This window comes from Crocodylus siamensis, chromosome 3, assembly GCF_052110815.1.
Source record: "Crocodylus siamensis isolate JL-2025a chromosome 3, ASM5211081v1, whole genome shotgun sequence".
NCBI classification, from domain to species: Eukaryota; Metazoa; Chordata; order Crocodylia; family Crocodylidae; genus Crocodylus; species Crocodylus siamensis.
In genome coordinates, this window is record NC_143397.1 from 76543475 (window position 1) to 76564976 (window position 21502).

General features: G+C 42.1%; 2 protein-coding genes across 5 annotated transcripts in view; one reads left to right on the forward strand and one right to left on the reverse strand.

Annotated features, from left to right (window-relative positions):
- Positions 1-5936, forward strand: part of SEMA4D (semaphorin 4D) — a 159319-nt gene extending 153383 nt beyond the window's left edge. For 2 of the 3 annotated variants that reach the window (XM_090038550.1, XM_090038551.1), the window contains exons 20-21: positions 938-1248; positions 2389-5936. In XM_090038550.1, coding sequence (XP_089894676.1) covers positions 938-967 — 30 coding nt within the window. In that variant the 3' untranslated portion in view covers positions 968-1248; positions 2389-5936. Of the gene's footprint in view, positions 1-937; positions 1544-2388 lie in introns of those variants that run through there. The other variant, XM_090038549.1, reaches the window with a different exon arrangement.
- A 119-nt stretch (positions 5937-6055) lies between these two features.
- SECISBP2 (SECIS binding protein 2) overlaps positions 6056-21502 on the reverse strand; it is a 42868-nt gene continuing 27421 nt past the window's right edge. For both annotated transcript variants that reach the window (XM_090038539.1, XM_090038538.1), the window contains exons 12-18: positions 19581-19750; positions 18379-18511; positions 15246-15405; positions 13273-13493; positions 12040-12194; positions 10805-10991; positions 6056-9106 (exon numbers count right to left, since the gene is read on the reverse strand). In XM_090038539.1, coding sequence (XP_089894665.1) covers positions 8997-9106; positions 10805-10991; positions 12040-12194; positions 13273-13493; positions 15246-15405; positions 18379-18511; positions 19581-19750 — 1136 coding nt within the window. In that variant the 3' untranslated portion in view covers positions 6056-8996. The remainder of the gene's footprint in view (positions 9107-10804; positions 10992-12039; positions 12195-13272; positions 13494-15245; positions 15406-18378; positions 18512-19580; positions 19751-21502) is intronic.

Sequence of the window (21502 nt, forward strand, 5' to 3'; positions counted from 1 at the left end):
AAAGATGCTTGAGATGCTAACGTCTTTCCCTCTCTCCTTTAATCACTTATTTTTCTTCTTTCCCTTGGAAATGAATCTTGCTGTCGGTGAACTCACCTCTGCTCTGTAAAGGATCTGTTATATAAAGCAGCCATATACTGCCTTTATGCCTACTCCCTCCCGTTTTGGGCTAGCACAGAGCTGATTTGGTTGTTGTAAGGCCCATGTGATTACAGTCCTAAGACTGAATAACTGGGACACAGGGGTGCTTCCTATGCACATCCCTTCAGCTCAGCTGTCCTGCTTTTCCTCCTCTCCTTCCCTTCCCCGCAAACAAGGCCTATAACTCTATTCTCAGTGTAATCCTCTTACATCGGCATCGCTGCCCCCTTGCACCACCAGCGTAACAAAGTAGCATTACCAAACCAATAAATCTGGCATTGTGGAGGAAGGGAAACACAGTACCTTTGCATCCTTATCTAGTGAGGACTGACTAGCAGTTTTGTGCATCAGAAACCGTCATCAAGAGGTGCGATAGTTCACATGACTAGAGATGGGAGTAACATTGACCATGAAACACATTTTTCAATATATTGTAAAGTTATTTTGAGATTGCTTAAGTATAAGCAAAGTATATTTCTATAGTTAAATAAGTATATTTAAAAACAAAGATTTGCTCTAAGCAGACTGCACTGCCTTGACCCCACAGGTTCAGCTAGATTTACCTATTTACCACAATTTTTTCTATAATGAATTGGGTTTCATTGCATTTTTATATAGCGGATAAAAATATGAACTGGGAGCACAGGGTACATTGGACACAAGCGTATACAAATAATATACTAGCAGGCACGGCATGTGCTTTCCCAACCCATTGACGGGTAACATGGACCAGCATGTTCAGGATGAAAGTATGAATGCCATTTTCTAGAGTGAAACTTAACTCTTGTTCCCTCAGGAGAGCTGCAACAAGAAAGACACCCTGTAATGGAAAGAGGCAGAAACAAGAATTGGCCAAAAAGGAAATGTGTGCAAATCAGAGCTTCCACTACTCTAACCGCTGAATTTGGAAAGGAATTCAGCAAGTGCTGGCACTGGCATTGGGGCTTGCTATTCAGGAGGCTCTGATTAGATGAAACATGATTTTCTCAGTGCACAGAAGACTGTTTTCTCTGCTGCCATGGAGACTACGGATCTCATATTTGATCACAATATGCTTTCTTCGTACCAGCTTTTTCTGCTGATTATTGAGGAACAGAAGTGATCCTGGTGAGACTTGCTTATACACTGTAACATGATCGATGGCTTCATTTTATTCAGTTAGTTAAGCACATCACTGAAGTCCAGGTTTGATGTTCTTCTGGCATAAGAATCTATTCAAAAGCAGCGAATCCTTAACAAGAATTTGGATCACTTATTTGAAGTGTTTGTTCAACAATTTAACTGGAGGAGTGGAGGCATCTTGTTTGTCTTGAAACCCTGTTCTGGCATTTTAAAGAGCATTCCTTTTGGGTGCAAGCAAATGTACTGTGTAATGCGGAAATGGTATTTCAGACAAAAGAAACCCCCCCCCCCCCTACTCTGTGCCTCCTTTATTGTCATGTATGTTAACACTTTTCCTTTAAATATTTTGATAAAAATGTAGCTTGAACAGTTAATTAGTTACTTAAGCTTCTGTACCAAGCAAAGAACTCATTTGATGAGCTGTAAGGTACAGAATTTTTTTATACAGCGCTCAAACAGCACACTGTAAAATGAAGCACTGTGCAGTTGCTACGACATTTTATTTGATAGATTTAGAGCTGTGAGGAGCCTAATCTGATTTTATGCTAAATATTTCAACCACCATTAAAATTCAGCGAACCTAAGTACTCGGCAAGTGATTTAAAGCTGAAGTGATATCAGGATAAAGTCTGCTGTTATACTTAGTAACATCTGCAAGACTTATGAGCCAGCCAGTCAGAAATGTGGAGACCTACCCATTCCACACTGAAGTGCTGTGTTTTACTGCACTGCTGTTCTACATTAATAGTTTTGTCTTTCTGCAAATGAACAACAATAATAAGAATAATAAAGAAAGTTTTGGGGCATGTTTTCAGTGTTCCTTCTTTTAATACTTCTTATCCCAAAATTACAGGGCTTACTTGTATAAGCTTGGCTTTCATTGTGTGGGGAACGTTAGTCGTTCACAGGTAATGGACAATGTTCAAACTCCTTAAACTTAAAGCACATCATAAGAGAATTTGTGCTGACCTGAAAATTTCTATAGATCAGTTAGAACGATCATTTAATCAGCTGCAGGAGGGAGAACCAGACCTGTTAGTTGCTGGTACTGGGATGAGGGCTGCAATTCCCCATCTCCTAAACTGCAATCACCAAGATAAATCCAATTTACTTTCATAACTGCAGTTTCAACCAACACACTTTGAAGAAAACTATTTCTTCTAATGCAAGCATGGCCAATTCAACCTGAACAAGCAGCCAGAACCCACAGAGGTCACCATCTTTTTCTGTTCGAGACGTTCCATTCGCCTCCGGGAGGATCTGTGCTGATCGTCCTTAAAGAAGCGACATTTTCAGGTACGCGTGAATTTCCCTATTCTTTGTGCTAACATCCACGGATCTGCAATAATGGGATTTTGCCTATTAAAGTCAGAATTTCCAACAGGCTGCGACAGGAATTGAACTTTTGGTGACTTTCTGTTTTTCATTATGGCCTTCTCTATCTTTGGAAATGACACTTTGTACTTGATGGTATTCATCCTTATTCCACACCTCCAATTAACTTTCTGGCATCACATGTCTGTCCTGAATCCAAGATATGCCAACTAGATTACCCTGCATTTACTTTGGTTTTATCTGAGTACAAAACCCCAAGAATTTTTTTTTCCCTTAATAAAAAAAAGGATTCTTTTTACCCTAAAACCAGTCTCTGCTATGACCTAGACAGTATATGTAAGATTAAATGGTAAATGGACACAGCTGGGAAAAAGAACAGCTGCCTTCCATCTTCAAAACAGCTGTCTAAGGATGGTAAAATGGGAATGCTTTGAAGTAGAGTCAAACATTGGGTGTCAGCTCTCCCTTTGCAGGGACGTCTATGTCCATTTAAAGGAATTGGCAAAATTCCAAGGCTTGGTCTTTTCTCCACATGCGAAGTACAGACAATCCCCTGCTTAATGCTGTTCCACTTAGCACTATTTTGCTATAACACTTATTTGAAATTGATACAATTTCACTTAGCGCTCAGCAAGTTTCATTATAATGCTCACTGTCGCCATCTTGGGTCATTAGAAACAATTGCGGTCGCCATCTTGGGTCATCAAATACTTTCGGTTAATGCTATTTTTCAGGAACCAATTAAGAGCGCTAAGCAGGGGTTGCCTGTATGTATAGGGATAGACTTATGCATCTGACATAGAGCTGTGACACTCCAGAAAGGCAAATGATGGAATTACTGCCAATTTGAATTCCTTTTGGAGGTTTCCCCAGTAACCCTTTTTCAAATGGGGGAACAAAACCAAGATTATATTAAAAAATCAAGTGGCAGGCAGTCTCTCTGAGTACAGACTGGTCTGATGTCTCACTTCTCCACTGTGGGTCCTTTCTAGTTTTCACAGGAAAGATGGTAGGCATAGACTTCCAAGAACCTCCTTCCCTGTCGTTTCCGTGGCAGTCACAGGGGCTAGAAATGTCTGTTTTCACTTGGATCATTTTAGGATATGAATAAGGATGTGTGTGTGTGCGCACATGTGCCCAAGAGAAGGGAGGCAGGAAATGAACCTGAGTCCCCTAACAGCACTGGTGTTGGCAGGATCCATGCCCTCCATCTGCAGCTCAGGGGGAGAAGAGATGGCAGGGCTTACTGTTGCAGACTGTATGAGTTCAGGAACAAGCTTCCAGCTGGCATGCTGCCCTTTTGGCTGCACTTACCACATGAGATTGGGGAGGGAGGGACTGCTTGTCCTGGACACAGTTTTTTCTATATGGCCTTGTTCCTTTGCTGTTGAGTAGAGCAAGGCAATGCTGCTGCAATGGAAATTGCACTCTGCTTACAGACCTGGCTCAGCTTCCCAACAGACCCTTGGAGGTATTGGTGATGAGGGAGATGGTGGAGGCCGCAAGGGCTAACAGGAGAGTTGCTTCCACTCATCCTTGGCTTTTCACAGCCTAATTGCTGAGAAGCTCAGTATCAGCCCCTGCAAGCACCTTAGAAAAGGAAGTGGAGCTTTAAGAGGCAGTGGCTGCTCATTACTACTGTGCAGTAAGCATCACCAAAAAGCCGTTTGGGGATGCTACTGCGCAATAACACTAGTTACTGTGCAATCATTTAGTACTTGTGTATGCAAGTACTAAAAGGACTGCACAGTCACAACTGCACAGGCAGTGCCTCGTGTAGATTTGTCTCGGTGTCTCCTAAACTAGTCGTGCTCAATCTATGGCTGCCACGTCACTCAGCCTGTCGGCTCCCCATGGGTCCAGAAACTTGGCAGTAGGGGGAGCAGTGGCAATGACTGTCACTGCTCCCATGACGCTAAACTCCAGACCCCTGGGAAGCCCCAGTGTTGTAACTGAGGGGGGTGGGGGTGACTGGAGCATACAAATACCCACCAATACAGAAGCAGTGGGCCACACTACCATGGCAGCTGCCCTAGGCACAGAGCTATCTTTGGCCAGATGATACAGCTTCATGTGCTGGGATCAGGCACACTCATACAGCCAGTCTGCAGGCTTAATCCATGGCCTGATATGACCCATTGGCCAGCTCTGTGCCACTCATGCAGCCTGTGGGGCGGGGTGGGTCAGCACTGCCACCCTAAACTAAATACAGCCCTGTCATCACTGGACTTCATAGTTCTGCTAAGCGTCTCTCTAAAGCTGGGAACTCACAGCTCTGAGGTGAGACCAGCTACTGGGCATTCCCCTACTCCTAAATGACAGACAAGCCTGGCTCTGCCCTCAAACCTATGTACTACTGCAATAAATTGCCAGACTTCCACTTGAAGAAATGAGCTCTTTCTCAGCTTTCAGCTTTGAAAGTAGGTTATCGGGAGTTCTTCCCCTTCGGCTTGTCTGGTTTTAGTCGGTTGAAAGTTTGGCATTACTGAGTTATACCTAGAGCACATCTTATATGCAGAACAAAGGGAAAGAGGGGCAACCTGGTTCTGTACTACTGATGTAAGTGGAGTCTTTAGATTGTGCTTGGACACTGATAAATTAGGGCTACTTGGCTATGCAGTGGCTAATCAAGACAAGTACTTGATTACCAGTTTTTAGGGTATCCAGGTTGTAGCTGTATTGGTCTACAAGAAAAAGCAATCGGGGCTCATGGTAGAGATGATATCTTTTATTAGACCAACTTAAAAAAAAAAATCAGTTGCAAGCTTTCGGGCACAAACACCCTTCATCAGGCATTGGAGAAGAGATTGTGTTTGTCTGAAAGCTTGCAACTGATTTTTGATTTTTGTTGTTGTTGTTGTTGCAAAAATCTAGTTGGTCCAATAAAAGATATCACCTCTACCATGAGCCCTGATCAGTTTTTAGGGTACTTTGCAACATTAAAGAAATGAACTCACTTAAGTATAGGTAGGAGGGAAGCTGTGGAGGGCTATGTATTTGTTTGAACTTGCCTCTGAAACCAGAAAACATTTTCAGAACTAGGTTACTTTACATCTCACCTCACGGTACTCTGCTTCTATCACTATCATAAATTTGAAGAACAGGCCAATTCCTCTTCTGCCTGGTCTGGGACAGGGCTTTGCCGAAGTACTTCTTAAGCCAGACCAATAGTTTCTTTAGACTATTTCTATTTTATACTCTGGGAGAGCGAGCATGTATAGTTGCTACACTTGATGTCCCACACTATATGAAGGTGAAAGGAAGTGCAAGGAAAAGCAGACTTTGCATCTGGTAAACTAATTGAGCAGAGCACAGGCAGGCAGACTTTGCTTCCCGCCAGACTCCATTCTGGGACTTCTGAACAGCAAGCTGGGACTGATGTATGTAATCCGGGAGTGTCCTGGCCACACCAGGACCTAAGGTCACCCTATAATTGCAAAGTAGAGACAACAGCTGCTTTGACTTTTCATAACTAGTTTACTTTCTAAATGTCACTTGATAGAAGGAAAAAAACACCCTATATACAAGTTTTGACTGGCAGCAGTGAGGTTTCACTAAGCACTAGACTTTCAAGCTATGAAATACATTTGAGAATAGTTTCACTTGGTGGTAAGCTACCCTAGCTTTGGTGTCTTCTATACTGCAGCAAGTGCAAACAAAGTATTACTACAGAACAGCCATCATGAACTAAGTCCCCTTAAACCTAATATAATTCATTCATCTATCCAGTGCCTTAGTTAGGCAAATCTTATTGTTAATATCTCCCATTTATAATCCACTCAAGAGGGAAAGGGAAAATACCTCCTAAAGAAACTGTGCTTGTGTGGCAAGACCCACCTACCCAGTCACTTAGTTTAGTTCCTAAAATTTCATTTTGTGCATCATGCCAAAAGGCTCTGCTTCTCAACTGGAAAATGTACAGTATGTTGAAACAAGGGTAAGTTGCCCTGGTTTAGCTTCTACTTTCTATAGCCTAAAAGCATGAAACTTAACATGCATCAGCTGTTTCATCGTAAGAAGGGTCTTGATTTGGTATCATTTGTTAATCTGTCCATATCTTAAATCACCTTTCTGCCCTACCATGGAAGCAGAGAACAGGCTGTGCACGGGCTAAGCCATACAAGTTCTGGACCCTCTTCAGCTGCTGGCCCCCTTTTCTTCATACAATGACTTAAAAGGAAAGTAGCGTGGCAGGAGCAGCTGTAAACAAACCAAAAAAGAATGTAGCAACCACTACCTTCACATAGGACCATTAATGTTTCTATCAGCACACACAAGAAACCTAACCAGAGCCATGAACCATGGCTATCTGCTGCCAGCCACAGCCAACTTGTATTGTTAGACTCTGCCCTTAGCACCTTTGAGTCCATTTAAGGTCAGAAACAACTATGTAAAAGTGAAATCACCACATCAATAGTGAAGAGTTCTGAGTTTCAAAGCACAGGAGCTTTGCTTGCTTTATCAATACGATTCCCTGAAGCATAAACATCTGGTTCATCTACCTCTGGCAAGTGTATGCTAGGCCCTCAGCACAGGGGTTATGCAAATCTTATAAAAAAAGATGATGGCTCAACCATACTTTGGTTTAATAATCATGGTATAACAGATCATTTCTCTCTTACGTGCTACAAAATGGCTTTGGTTTTACACGGCAAAATAATTTCAGGACTCATTTTTATTGTTGCCTCATTTGCTTTTTACTTCTCTCTCACTCCCTCTGGCCACTAGTTTGGAGGAGAGCAGTGCTAGAAAAGCTAAAACAGAAGCTACTCTAGGCATTTAGAAGTAGTGTAGGACAGACTACAGACACCAGCAGGATCTGAGTCATACCCATTTCATGAACACCAAAATCCCAACTTTAATTTTCATTCTTTAAAGTGGTTGCACATCTGAATCCTCTTCTGCAGAATTCGGCTCCCCCCCCACCTCTGCAAGACAAACCCATCTTAAAAGAAAGAGAGTAAACTTGCAGTTTGTAAAGGAAACACCAACTAAAGTGCTCCATCAAATTAGCTGAAAGAAGAAAATCTACTCTATATATCAAAAGTAAGGCCACGGTTTTCAGAAAACTTCTCTACATTTGAGACAGTTTTATACGATCAGAGTCTTGGCTCTAATATATTTACAGTATCGTCATTGATTTCATTATGCAAATCATAATTCACCATTGCAGATAACCAATAACAAAGTAAGAATGACCAGAAGTTCAGCTGGGAGGGGGCTAAATCCCTCCCCTCCCCCTTACACTGGTTAAGGAACTATGGACATCCTGTATTATTTCCCTTATACTAAGAGACCACAGAAATGGCTGCCTCTGTGGCTTGGGCAAGGTGACTGAAGAAACTGAAGACAGGATACCTGCTTTTCCTGGAGAGCTTAGTACCCTTGCTGTTTTTCTTGTAAAACAAAGTGGGAGAGGGATTTTGCCAGAGGAGCTCCATGGCCCATCTCTTGCCCTGCAGAGTTGCTTAACAGCACCTGACCAGATCCAGCCTTTCTCCCCTCAAGCACCCAGTCATGGGAGATACCTATCCTGCTCCCAGTCCACAAGACGATGGGGGTGGGGGGAAAAAAACAGACCTCCCCCTACCAAAAACAAATATTAGTGACTTGGGGCTAGAACTTGTTGGGAAATTTCTGCCAGGATGGTTTGCCCAATAGAAAAAGATGCCTCTTTCCCCACCTTCTTTTTTCAAGAAGGGGAAAAAAAACTGGGGAAAGTTTCAATTTGAATAATAACATTGATTTTTCTGCAACGAAAAAGAAAAGAACCCAAGGCAGTGGTGTCTAAGTTGCCAGAGAGTAAAAGTCTTTTCAATTTCACTTTCTGCCTGTTGGAGGGCGGGGGAAGAACTGACAAAAGCCCTCCAGATTAGCAAATGCAAGCTGAGACAGTCCAATTCCGTTCTCTCAATATGAATTTTTTTGAGAATTTCTCTCCCTTGAAAATAGATTTTTCATCATCCCCACTGAAATTTTTTTCCCCCGACACTCGATTTTCCATGAGACAAATTCCATTTTTCAGCCTGCTGTGTGGCATCAGATACTAGCAGTGATCAGCTCAAGCAAGCCCTTAATGTGCCATGTATTGAAATAGCTATTCAAGTAAGTCATTTCCTTGTCCTGCCTCCTCTCTACAAGTTCATTCTCTACGAACAAATGAAGCATCACCAGCTTTATCAGCTAGTCACATACACGGAAACCTAAGAATTAGCTAAATGGTCCAGTGTGCATTTTGTTTCAATATGAATCAGAGTATTTCACTTAGCCAACTTGAGAAGTTTCCTACATTTAGACTTTATTCACTACACCCTGTTTCCCAGCTGGGACATTCATTTCAGAGAACTCAGTATTTGCATATCTCTATAAAAAGTGTTAAGGCCATGAAGTGCGCAGGGTTACTGAGGTTCTTCTAAGTTCAAGGTCAACATTTCCGCAGTTGCACTCTTTTCTAATTCCAAAGCATAAGGGCTATACTCCTCCTCAAGTTTTCTCCTCCAGATTTTAACTAAAAGCAAAGAGAAGAATGTTAGCGAGAAAATCATTTTAACCTTTTGCACAGTTTAATGCAGACACATCCCCTGCTGTGCAGTATCCTTAGTCACCACAGTTAAGCTCCAAAATGCCTCTCTCTGCAGCAGTGGTTCTCAGCCTTACTGGACTCAAGGCACCCCCTTCCATAACTTTGTTAATTGAGTGGCACCCAATTTCAAAAACTGTTTATTACATTGCTCATCTTCTTGCAGAGGGGCTGGACAGTGGGAAATCATTTAGGCAGGGACAAGCCTGAGCCTATGTTTATATACTTTGCTTATCTCTTCACACATTGCAACATGCTCCAAAGCATCTAGTGGCATCCCAGGGTGCCCTGTCACCCTGAGTGAGAGTCACTGCTCTAGTGTAAAAGAGAAATCAATATAAGGCTTTCAAGTCAACATATACCTATTTTCTAATAGAAAATAGCATACTTATTCAAATCTAAGATGAGGCTTTTCTTCCCATTCAACATGGGAGGAAAAAGAAACCTTGTCCTGGATTTGATTACCAGCTGGGGCAGGCACTGCATCTGTGGCCCTGACCCAGGGAAGACGGCATGGTGCAGGGTGGCAGGGCAAGCCTGGGGGAAGACTGTGCAATGGCAGGGGAGCTGGAGCCAGGGTCAGAGCTACAAAATGCTCTGTGGCAGCTTCAACTCCAGCCTCGGGCACAGAGTAAGTAATATTTTGTGTGGGCGTGGGGTGCAAAGCACAGGTGCCAGCATGGGCAAGCAGTAAAGTGATAGGCTATCAGGGGAAGGGAGAGGCAAAAAGCAGAGCAGGGCTGGCTGTGTCCCGTCTGTGCCCTCCCACCCCCACTTTCACCTTTATAGCTGTGGGAGGAAACAAATTTAAGAAAACCTTCCTATAATTGGATTCTCTACACGGAAAATTATAACCAATTTATACATTTTTCATACAGAGAGTCTAATTATTGAGGGGTCATTTTAAAAACACAAAGTCATCTCTGATTTGGGTAAATAGGGTACTTTCTCCATTCAGCATCTGCTGAAGAAGTTTGAACCTATCTTTACTAAGCCCTCGGCCTGAAGTTGTCTTTTGGGGACTAATAATAGCTCATAATCTTACTACTCTCTGAAAGTAATGATTTAAAGAATACACTTCCAGTGCTATCACAGCCACTTTTAAAAGCCCTTAAAATCTGTATGTATTCACATGGAGATCACTGTATTTACAATGCCAAGGAAGTGATCTCCATGGTAGGAGGCCCTTGTGCAGTGTGCACTGTGAAGACAGAAAGAAGACTTTTGTAGCTGAAGCTCCAGCACAAGATTGAAATTCCAGAACAACTAACATTAAGCCAATAGCCATAGACTAGTCATTCTTACAAGAAGGGCCAGTGGATGATTAAGTCTGATCTGAAAAAGCAGTGCATGCTACCTGCTGCCAGGTCAACTATTTCAGAAAAGACAGAGGAAGAGATTGCCATCTACTGAGTCACAGATACTACATCATGAAAAACTGGGCTTTTCTCGCATGGTTCCCAGCCAAGCAGACAGTGGGTCTGACTTCAATTTATGAAATCTGGAAATTTCAGACTAAAATGGTATGTTTGCACTTTCTGATTATACATCTCGTAAGTCTGCTCTACAACAAAGGAAAACTTGAGTGCAGAAAAAGGAAAGCAAAACAAGGTACCAAGCACTCACTGTAATTTGGAACGTCATCATCAGATTCGACGTGGGGTGCTTTACTGGTCTCTGGCAAACTCTCTTCATGAGTGCTGTTGCATTTTTCACTGCCTCCTTCAGCTGCCTCTTCCTCCAATGCTGCTATCATTGCTTTATATGCTGTCCTGGCTTCCACTGTAAGCTGCACCATTCTGTGAAAGTGGTCCTACAGTGGAAAAAATTTTGGAAGCACCAGTGGTAAGATAGATATGGAGGTGCTTTGTATTAAGTCTGTAAAGAAAAGAGTGTATTTGTATCCTCACTCTATTAAATGTAAGCACCAAGATGGACAAACAGAATATCGTGGGCTATCGTTTTAGTAAAGTAACTATTCCATATGGTTATTTAGTTAGCCCAAGAGAAGTGCAGTGTATAAGGAACTGAATGGTATATCTTTTGAAGCAACATGTACTGCTTTAGCCATACAGACACATGACTAGTTAGAACAGAGCATATTTTGAGTTCAAAGCACTATTGTATATTATGCACCAGCTTGAAAAAGTAAGCCTCCTTGCCACAGTGCTCCATTTCAGCTAGCATTCTGTTACCAGAAGAGGAAATTAATCTAAATTTTCAAGTGTCAGTTTAAATGACTTTCAGTATTTCCTTTTAACTGTAGCTGCTCCCTACAGTGAGATGAAGCCTGTTAGAAAGCATAAGGGCTACTACGAGGTAGGTCCTCCGCACAGATCACTGGACACTTATGAGGCAGCAAAGCTTTTTGGAGAGCAGATCTGAGGGGAGAAGAAGCAGGGACCAGAATACACGTGAACAATATGGAGTAAGTCAGCTGAGGGAGAGCAGTGGAAGCAAACAAAAATGTTAAATATTCTGAATGGCATCCAGGTTGTAGCCGTATTGGTCTAAAGGAAAAGGCAATCAGGACTCGTAGTAGAGAAGATATCTTTTATTAGACCAACAAAATTTTTGCAAAAAAATTTCTTTAATTGCAAGCCTTTTGCACACAAACACCCTTCACCAGGCATTGGAGACAAGATTGTAAAAGTTTTCCTGGGTAGAAATGAAAGTTCATAAAAGATATTGTATCTCTACCATTAGTCCTGATTGCCTTTAAATATTCTGAATAACATTCAAATAATCAAACCTTTTAAAATGTATAAACATAAGCAAAGACCATCTCAGACTTTGCTCAGTATATTATACACCCAGCATAATACTAATGACTGATGCAAACCAATACTTGTTCAACTCACCTGAGCACCATCATAGCTGAAAATTCCCACCACGCTGACAGGCACGGCTTTGTTCACACAATGCCCTAGAGCTTTGCGATTGAGGGCAAAAACAAACGGGATATTCTGTTCGCAAGCACAGTCAATAATGGTATGTAGAGTCTCATCCAACCCACCTGGAACAGGCCAAAAACTGAATGAACGGAAACTGAGACCAATCAAAAGTATCATTTATTCAAAGGCACTACTGCCAGAAATCCTTTAACAGCTACAGGATTATAGCATGGTATTTAAAAGATGCCAAAACGTTATTTAAAAACAAAAAAAAAAAAAAAAAAAGAGCAAAGCGCCCAGGAACAATACATCAAGTTCAGTGGTGCATTGTGGGCTCTATTATTCTGAAGGAAATCTTAAAATACTCCTTGAATCTGTGAGAATCCTCAGCGTGCACTGCTACTACTAAACTCCCTGTTTTTTATGAGGAACAAAAATTGCACGCAAGACATTATTCATGATTAGGAATTTTCTAAAATATACAAGTTAAACAACATAGCAAGGCTGAAGATAGAAAATGAGCCTTTAAGAACCAAAAAAAAAAAAGGCAGTGGTCAGTGACAGTGTTCTGAATAGCAATTTAAACAAAATGTTGGACAACAGCTGCCTGTTCCTCTGATCGACCACTTCCTTTCAAATGCTTCACCATGAATAATGTGATTTGCTTTATGACTTCAAATTCTTGGACTTCAATGCCAGGGCAGGACAAGGCCTCAAACCAGTGCTTCTCAGCATACCTGATCCTGCAGCCAGCCATTTCTCCCTGCTACCCCACTAATGGACCTCTCCAGTCCCCAAACCTCAACCCAGGCACAGCTCCACCTTGCTTTGACTTCCCTTGGGGTCCCCTTGCCAGACACGCTGCAGATATCCAAGCTAGCTCTTCACCCACTAGCTCCAGAATAAAAACTGCATGGCTATGTTCATCCAGAGCTAAGCTTTGGTTAAATGCTCTTCCTGCAGTACTCCATTAAAAGGTGACTATTTTGTTTCTGTGCTGGAGATACTACACGCAAACAACCTAGGGCTGGCAATATTAAGAGCAGTGGGGGAAGGGTTACATGGTTCACCTGCCATACCTCTGTGACTCACCAGTCCAGAACCACCGCTCTGGACAACACTGTTGCCAACAGAACAAATGTCTGCTCTTCTACCTTCATATGACTGAAAAAATCTGGTTCTTTGGTAGTACACATTTACCCTTTGACTGAATCTTTTCACAGTTGGGAGAGATGATGACACATTTCAGTTTTTTCAGCTTCAGGTGTTTCAAAACTTCTCGAAGCCCCATAACAAGCCTGCGTTTTGTCTTGGCCTTTACTGGGTCTTTCTGATACAAGCGATCTTGGAAACGAACCAGTTCCTTTAAGAGATCTGTCACACAACTGTCAACTTCTTTACTAAGCACCTGGCTGCAGTAACTGGAAGAAAGAATCAATGGTTTAGGTGTTTAAAATGCTCTGCAATCACAAGCATACCTATACGACCCCCACCCCTCTCCCCTGAAAACAAACACATACACTGCGTCAAGAATGAAAATCTATTCCAGGTTTCCTAGTACCTGAGAAGTTATGGAAAAGTTTATTACCATCTCCCATATCAAGCTAAATCAAAAAATGCACATGGAGACAAAGTAGTTTTCCTAAGGATGCCATTTTCGACCATAAAAAGACAGATAAAAGGCAACTCAATCAAAAAATTGCTACTTGATTTCTATAACAAGACTGAAACAGTAAAACTAGAGCATAGCCCAAAGCACTGAGATTTAATACTGAAAGGGGAAGATAAGTTATGTCATCCTTTCACTAAATCTTTGGGCGACTCTGCCTTTGTGATCTATAAATGTGAAGGGGATTCACAGGAAGAGAGAGGACTTACCACATCTCTTAGCATCCAGCAGAAGTCAGGGGGGGAGGGGAAAGAGGCAGCTCCAATCTAATTTTGCTTGTCAATGCTAAAAAGGAGGTAGGAAAGGAACCTATGTGGAAAGTATTGCCCTAAAACCCCTTTAAATGCGAATATAAAAGGGAGAATTGCTAATAGTGCTGTAAGAGTTGTGCCACAAGGAAAGTGAGATTCACAGGGACTTTGCTCCTTATGCCCAAGATCCATCCTGATCTGAAAGTTAGTTATATATCATGGGGGGGGTGTTAAGAGCTTTAGTTAGCCATCTCAGATTTCAGTCTCATTGTGAGCTCATTGAAACAGTGAAATCTAAAACAATGCAACATGAATACAGAATAAAGTCTCTACCTTATTGAAGCCCAAGGGGACAATCACCCATTCTCCTCTGCATGCCCCATCCTCACAGACTGAGTAGCACCTGGCATACCCAGCTCCATATGGCAGTGTCAGTGAAATACTGCTGGGTTGCTATGAAGCTAAGTAATTGGTTCCTTTCCCATCTTCCAAAAAAGGCAATAGGAAAAAGCTAGCTTTTAATTTAAAACTTTGGGCATCAGAGGGAAGACTGAAATGGCATCTTTCTTATGTTCACTAAAGCAGGAGGTACAGAAAGGCCAACAGGGAAGAAGAAAAAAAAAAAGCAACACATAGTTTAAATTTTCCTGTTCTGGATCCCTGACCTGCTGTGTCTCAAACATGGTAATCGGCATTCTTCCTTCACAAGGAACCATGTGCACACAGCTGTTATAGCAAAATTTTCAAGTGTTTGTACAAAAGGGCAATTAACCTTTTTTAGAATTCTCCTCCCAACCCCAGCATGAATGTGTCGTCTGGATAGTCGCACACTGCTTTTTTCTCCACTCCATCTTTCTGGCTGGCAGTACAGTCCTGAAGGAGCCATTCTAGCCATAAGGGTGTTTTGGAGTCTGACTCCAATGGTCTTCAATATTAAAGATAACATAATTTATTCATCATAAAACATTCACATTTCTAAGAGCAACTTCTCTTCCTTTAACCCTACCCTTTCACTTCTCTAGTGAATGTGGATGTATATACAACTGCACTGAATTGCAACATGGAATATTGCACTGGCCACGTATGCGTGTATCTTGCTGGTCAAAGTGCCAGGTTACAGGAAAACAGAAGTGATTTCAGAATCCTGAGTTTAAAATTCAATTAGGGTTTTACAGATTGCTACTGACCTTGGTTAAGCAATGTCACAGCTGTAATACTGTTGCACAAAAAGGCACCAGGACTAGCGTACTTACTCTCTAAATCTTCTGCTGTGGATTTTTGGAAGATTGGTGTTTAGCTGGTTTACAGTGGGAACACTTATGCTCGAATCTTTGAACTCTGTACATGCCAGAAGTACTTCTGAACTGTCTTGAATCACATCAAGGGATGTCGCAGGAATATCTTCTGTAATAGCTAAACATAAAGATAGATCTTTAAAAGATGTTATAAAAGGCACAGACCAAAGACAGATCTGTAACTGAGAATATAATCCAGGACTCTACAAGGACAGACCAGTTACGAAGCAGTGACCCAAGTACAGAGAACATGAAAGGCTCTAGTTATCATTTACCTATTTTAGGATTATTAGGTAGTGACACTCCTATAATAGTGAAGTGAATGACCTGCAAGAAAAGTATTCAGTCGTGAGCAGTGCGCTTTAAAATCTAGTCCCTTCAGAGTCAGGTCTTGCCACTTTAGTCCTTGGCAGGGGACAGGCAACAAACTCACTGCTAAAAACCTTAGCATGGAGTCAAGGTCGACCGGCAGTGCCTTGCACCCTTCTGAAGCACTGGATGCTGGCCTTTACATTTACTGGTTTTAAGAGGTAAGCAAAGTTAATGTCATTATCAGCCTTGACCCACCCATCCATTGGAACGGTCAAGAGCAACGGGGATACACTGGAGTGTTTCAGTTAGCTGTCTTTTAATAAAGGCCTGAGAAATAACTAGTAAACGTACATTTGATGATAAGCTGTTATGTTCCCTACAGAAATCTACTCTCTTATTCACCTGCACATACTTCAATTGCTCTTCAGTTATTAGGAAAACTAATTGGACTGGTGCAGCACTAACTTACAGAAGGTTGCCAGAGCTTATGCTGCAGTATGAGGAGATGCATCTGCATCTAAAGGGGTCACAGATCCCCCTTTCTGAGTTGCACTAGCTTTGGAAGTAGTTGACCAACTTCTATCCTCAGCCACTCCACTGGAATCTTGTTCAAGAAATGGACGAGGAGTCTGCAGCATGAACGTGCACCTTGATGGGGTCATCTGACCCCAGCAGTCTTTCCTGCCCAAGTGCAGGGGGGCTGAACCCAATGATCTTGTGAGGTCCCTTCCAGCCCCTAACACCCATGAATTTATGATCCTATTAGCCTCAGAGCTAACGATAAGCAACTCCTTCCATCTTCCCTGTAACGATACTACTATAGGAATATCTACTCATATATTCTGATTTCAGAGCACTTTGGCTCTGGCAAACTCCTGGCAAATCAGTATTTTAATTTTTAAACAAAAAAACCAAAAAATGCTGGAAACTTGACACAGCCCCTCCATCATCACAGTGACAATATCATCTCAGATGCATCAGAGATGACAGCATTAAATCTGTCATGTTTCCAAACACCTGCCTTCCTGGATATTTCTCAGGCTTTCAAATACAGGGATGCATGGTACAGTTTGCTTCAGGTTTAGGTATGGAGCATCTCTATTTCCTCATGTGCCCACAGCTTTTGCAATATCAGCTCAAACCAAAAAAAACCAACTTGCTCTTGGGGCTAAAATTCCCCAAATACCTGCCAAATGCAGATACACAGCAAGGAATGTGCACAGCACACATTCTGAGAAAGCTGTCAAAGGCAGAACTCAAACTCACAGTAGGTGGGTATTGCTCAGATTCAAGGTCCACAGCATGTCATTTTGAGCTATCCATTTACTTCAACACCAGAGTGCCTGTAAGAGCTCTACTTTGCAACAGAGTCTTAGTCCTGCTGCAAACATGCAAATGACTTCCTCTGGCTTGTTTAGCTGACATAAATCACACTGCAGATCAGTGCGCTTTTACTCTGAATAATTTAAAAACACAGCTTTCCCAAGGGGCAGTGGTATCAAATACTAGCTGAGACCAATACCAAGTCCTCGTCTGAGCCCCACCTGTGCACAAAAAAAGAGTAATAATAAAATGTAAGAACACATTATTTATATACATTTCTATATATTACTATGTATTCATCTTTATGCCCATTATTGTTTATATATTTATATTAGTCACATTTATATTTTAATAAACAACTATATTTATCTGTGTTTGTTTAATAATGGATTACTTATTAACGTTATTCATTTATATGATTTATATTTGCGTTCATGTTATTCACATTATATTTATATATACATGCAAATAATTAGAGAGAGACAGATGGACAGAATGCGTGTGTTGGGCACGATGTTTCAGAAACTCATTGCTCCACTGATGTCTAACTAATGACTATTAGCACTCATGGAAGCAGAGGGTGCAGCATTTAAAACCACTTGGGTATTTTTCCTGGATTTTGAAGCACCTAGAAAAAGCAGCCACTTAAAATACCAATCAACAAATTATATATAGTAAAGCTGTCATCCCCTTAGAAGAGGAACAGGAAAAACAATATTTACTGTAAGGAAAATTTATATTTTCATGTCTTCAGATTTATCTTGATATTTTACAATATCAAAATGTACTGGACTGAAATTCAGTTTGCTATAACTACTCACCCCATACAAAAGACAATGTCTAACATTAGTGCAGGTTAAAGATATACAAGAAAATGGAATCAAATTGGTGGGGGGGGAGTGTAGCTGAATGTGGAACAAATGCCATAGACAATAAAATGTATTATCAAACGATATAGCCTTCTATTGGAACTGGAGAAGGAGAAGCTTCATTTGGTAAGCTACACAAAAAAGTGGTAGAATATGATGTGTAGTGGGTTTTTTTTGCGGGGGGGGTGAGTTTGTAACATCGCTTCTTTTTTAATCAGATTGCTAGATACAGATATTTAAGATCTACCTCCAGTACCCCAATATTCTGGTTCTACAATTAAAAAGAGTAAATACAATGTGGGCAGGAAGAGGGCAACAACTAGAATTCAGATTGTGCAACAGTACAGACCCAGGCTTTCAGCTGACATGCTCTGCAAAGAACCTTTTAGGAAAGCATGCCAGATGCCTGAGCCACATGCCAGTTTGTTTTACTAGACTTGTACAGAAGTTTTATAGGTGCAAGTGCCATCACACCCACCTCTTTGATGACTATTATAACAATAAGAAAGCACGACAGCACTGATACCATGTTGGTGTGGTACAAAAGCCTCTCCCACACCAGGAAAACATGAAGCAAGAGGAAATACCTGCTTTGGTATCCTGAGCCTGATCTTCAGCAGAAGATTCGACACGCTGATGAACAGTATCTTCATCTTTTGGAACTGCAGCCTGTTCTAACAGGTGCTGTTGCTTCCTTTGTTCTCTCTCTTTCAAAATAATCTTAAAAATTAAAGATCAGAGAAAGGGCTTATTTGCCTAATACTGGTAATCAGACCATCTTTACCTTGAATGAACACAAAAAGTGGCTTAAAAAACAAAACAAAGCACATGACTTTTGCCTTGTCCCATCTACTCCAGTCCTAGAGTGAGCACGGCTTGGCTCAACTGACGTTAATGTACCATATTTTCTCTCATACAATATCCACCTTTGCCCCAAAAATCAGCTCCCCTGAATTCAGGTGCGTGCATTAAGCAGGGAAGTAGTTTTCTTGGCTGAAAAAGAAGCATATTTGGCCACACTATGCAGCTGCCAAAATACTTGCTTCCTGTCTGGGTCAGCAATCTAAAAGGGCAGAGTCCTGTATTAACAGTTGTAACTACTGGCTACGCACTGTAGCTTGGGCCTGAAGAAGCAAGTGAACTGCTGGGAGTATCTTGATGGTATGTGGAAACAACACTTTATTATTTACAGGCACTTACATGAAGAACTAAAAGGTCTTACTACACCCTTGCAAGGATCTTAGGCCTAACCTTGTGTGATACAGAGTAAATCCTCTTGAAAACAGCATCTAAGAAGTATGACATCCCAAGAGAGGCAACAGGCAGCAAGACGTTCCTACCCCTCTCTCAAACTGTCTCCTGGGACACCATGCTTCCTGGACAGATCTGTTTCCAGGAGGACTTACACTATATCACGCAGTCAGTCACAACACTAGAAAAATCTTTTCCTTTTACTTATTATAATTTTTTAAAATTCTATCTTCCAAAAATAAGATACATATTTTATTTGGGGCATGTTATATCTAGGAAATATGGTATTTCCCTCCCATAACAATTATTTAAATGAAATAGGGGGTGTGGAGTTGAAACTAATTAATTATTTAACATGACTGTATCCACATTTTTTTGTTAATTAAACCCCCTAAAAAACCCAGGATTTATATTGAATTTGTAGCAAAGTGGAAATGCAGGTCAAGAAATTTTATGATGCCAATGTTTCAAAAGAATCAAATCAGAGGAACAGTCAGGTTATACTAGCTTTTAATAAAAGGGTAAAAAGTTAGAGCACCTTTTTAAGCGGTGTTGGTTTCTTTGCCTTGGGGACTTCTCTCTGTTTTCCCTTCTTTACCAAAGGAGCGCTGGAGTCCAGTGGATTATGAGGTGTTTTTCCTTGGTTCAACTGCTGATTTTTTGTAACCGTGTTAGCCTCCTTTGAAAGAAGTGGTATGGCACCACCAACTGAAATTAAGAAAACAGTAAGCATCAGACACCTGTAACTTAACATTAGCACCTAACAAAATCCACATCCAGTTAAAGTTTGCCTCTGCACTAGTAAAACACAATAAAATCGTGATGGAGCAATATAAAGAACACTTTCAGTCAGTGCAGCATCACCAGGAAACAAAAATCCACCTGTCCACTTTTCTCTCCCCCAAAGTAAGGTTACTTCATCTATGTCCTATGCCACCAGCTTAATTAGCTCTGATTCCTCCACCTCAAACACATATAGGAAAATTAAGCAACTTATTGTAATCAAGACTCTGTTTCAAATTATGCCAATCTGGTAAGCTTTAGGAAATCTGAAATTCTACTGGATTCATCAATTGGGATTTCCACCCCCCTGTTTCCATATACTCTGTGATACTTCCAGGGTTGTGCTGGACTTCAGCACTAGAGTCCCTAGAATTATTTGTTGTGGATACCTTAAAATCAGGGAGGTATCAGCTGCTGCGGCCGGAGCAGAGCGCAGAGCCCAGCTGCACCCCTCCCCATCCCGTCCCACGCGGGTGGCATGGCTGGAGCAGAGCCCATGGAGGAGAGGATGCGGGTTGCCCACTGCAGACTTGGGGCTTCCCACCCTGCTGCCCTCCCCCTTGGGACTCTCTAGTGCAGCAGGCAGGACCCAGTGCAGGAGGGAGGGCCACACCACCATGGCCACTAAGCTGATGCACCCCCTGCCCACCCAGCAGCAGTGGGGGCACAACTCTGTGCTGCTACCACTGCCACACCCCACCTTGGTGGCCATGGTAGTGTGGCACTCCCTCTCATGCCAGGTACTGCCCTCTGGGCTGTGGAAGTGGTTTCTGCCTGCAGCTGGTTCAGCCAAGCTGCAGCCCCATGTCTCACTGTGGGCACAGAAATCTTGGGGGGGTTGGAACTTGCTCCCCACCCATTACATTGTCTTGGCCCCCCTGGCCCTCTTTGCCACATCACCTGTGCTTCCCACCCCACACCTCCAAGGCTACGCCTGGAACCCCTCCCGTTCCCTCCCCACCCCGATAGACTTACCTGGAGGGACCTGCAGGAACTGCTCTCCACCACTGCTTGGCTGCTATATGCATGCGTCCACACACATGCATGTGGCACCCCCCTGTGTCCAATCACTCTCCCCCACACCCCCAGCAGCCCCTTGCAGGTTGGAACTCTGCCAGCCTGCAAAGGGAAACCTGCATTTTCTGTGTTCTTCTGGAGCAAACAGAAAATCTGGGTCCCTGTTTATTGTGACCCCATCCTCTGATGTTGTGACCCTGTTTGGGAACCACTGCCTTAGCCCTCCTTCCCCTCCTACTAGTGGCAAATAATTTGCCAAGTAGCTTCAACCAATTCCTACTAAAATGAAATAAATAGTGAGTAATCTCAGGAACCTATTACATCAAAGCTGCTCCACAAACAAGCTGACGTACATTGCACTGTGTAGCATGCAGTTGTACAAGTGGCAAAATGCGCGTCAGCATGCAGAAAATGGTGGCAGTGAGCTTTTGAACTAAAGCACCTTTGATGGGTTTCAGTTCAAAAGTGTCCTGCTGCTATTTTCTCTGCACTGATGCACATTTTGCTATTTATATAAATTTATGTGCTGCAGTGCCGGGCACTTTTAAAAGCATGTAGCGCTGCATCACGAGCATGTCCACAAATGCCCTATAAGCTTCCACATCCACTGCAAAACTTCACATTCTTTCACAATACCCCTATGAGACAAAGAAGTACTGT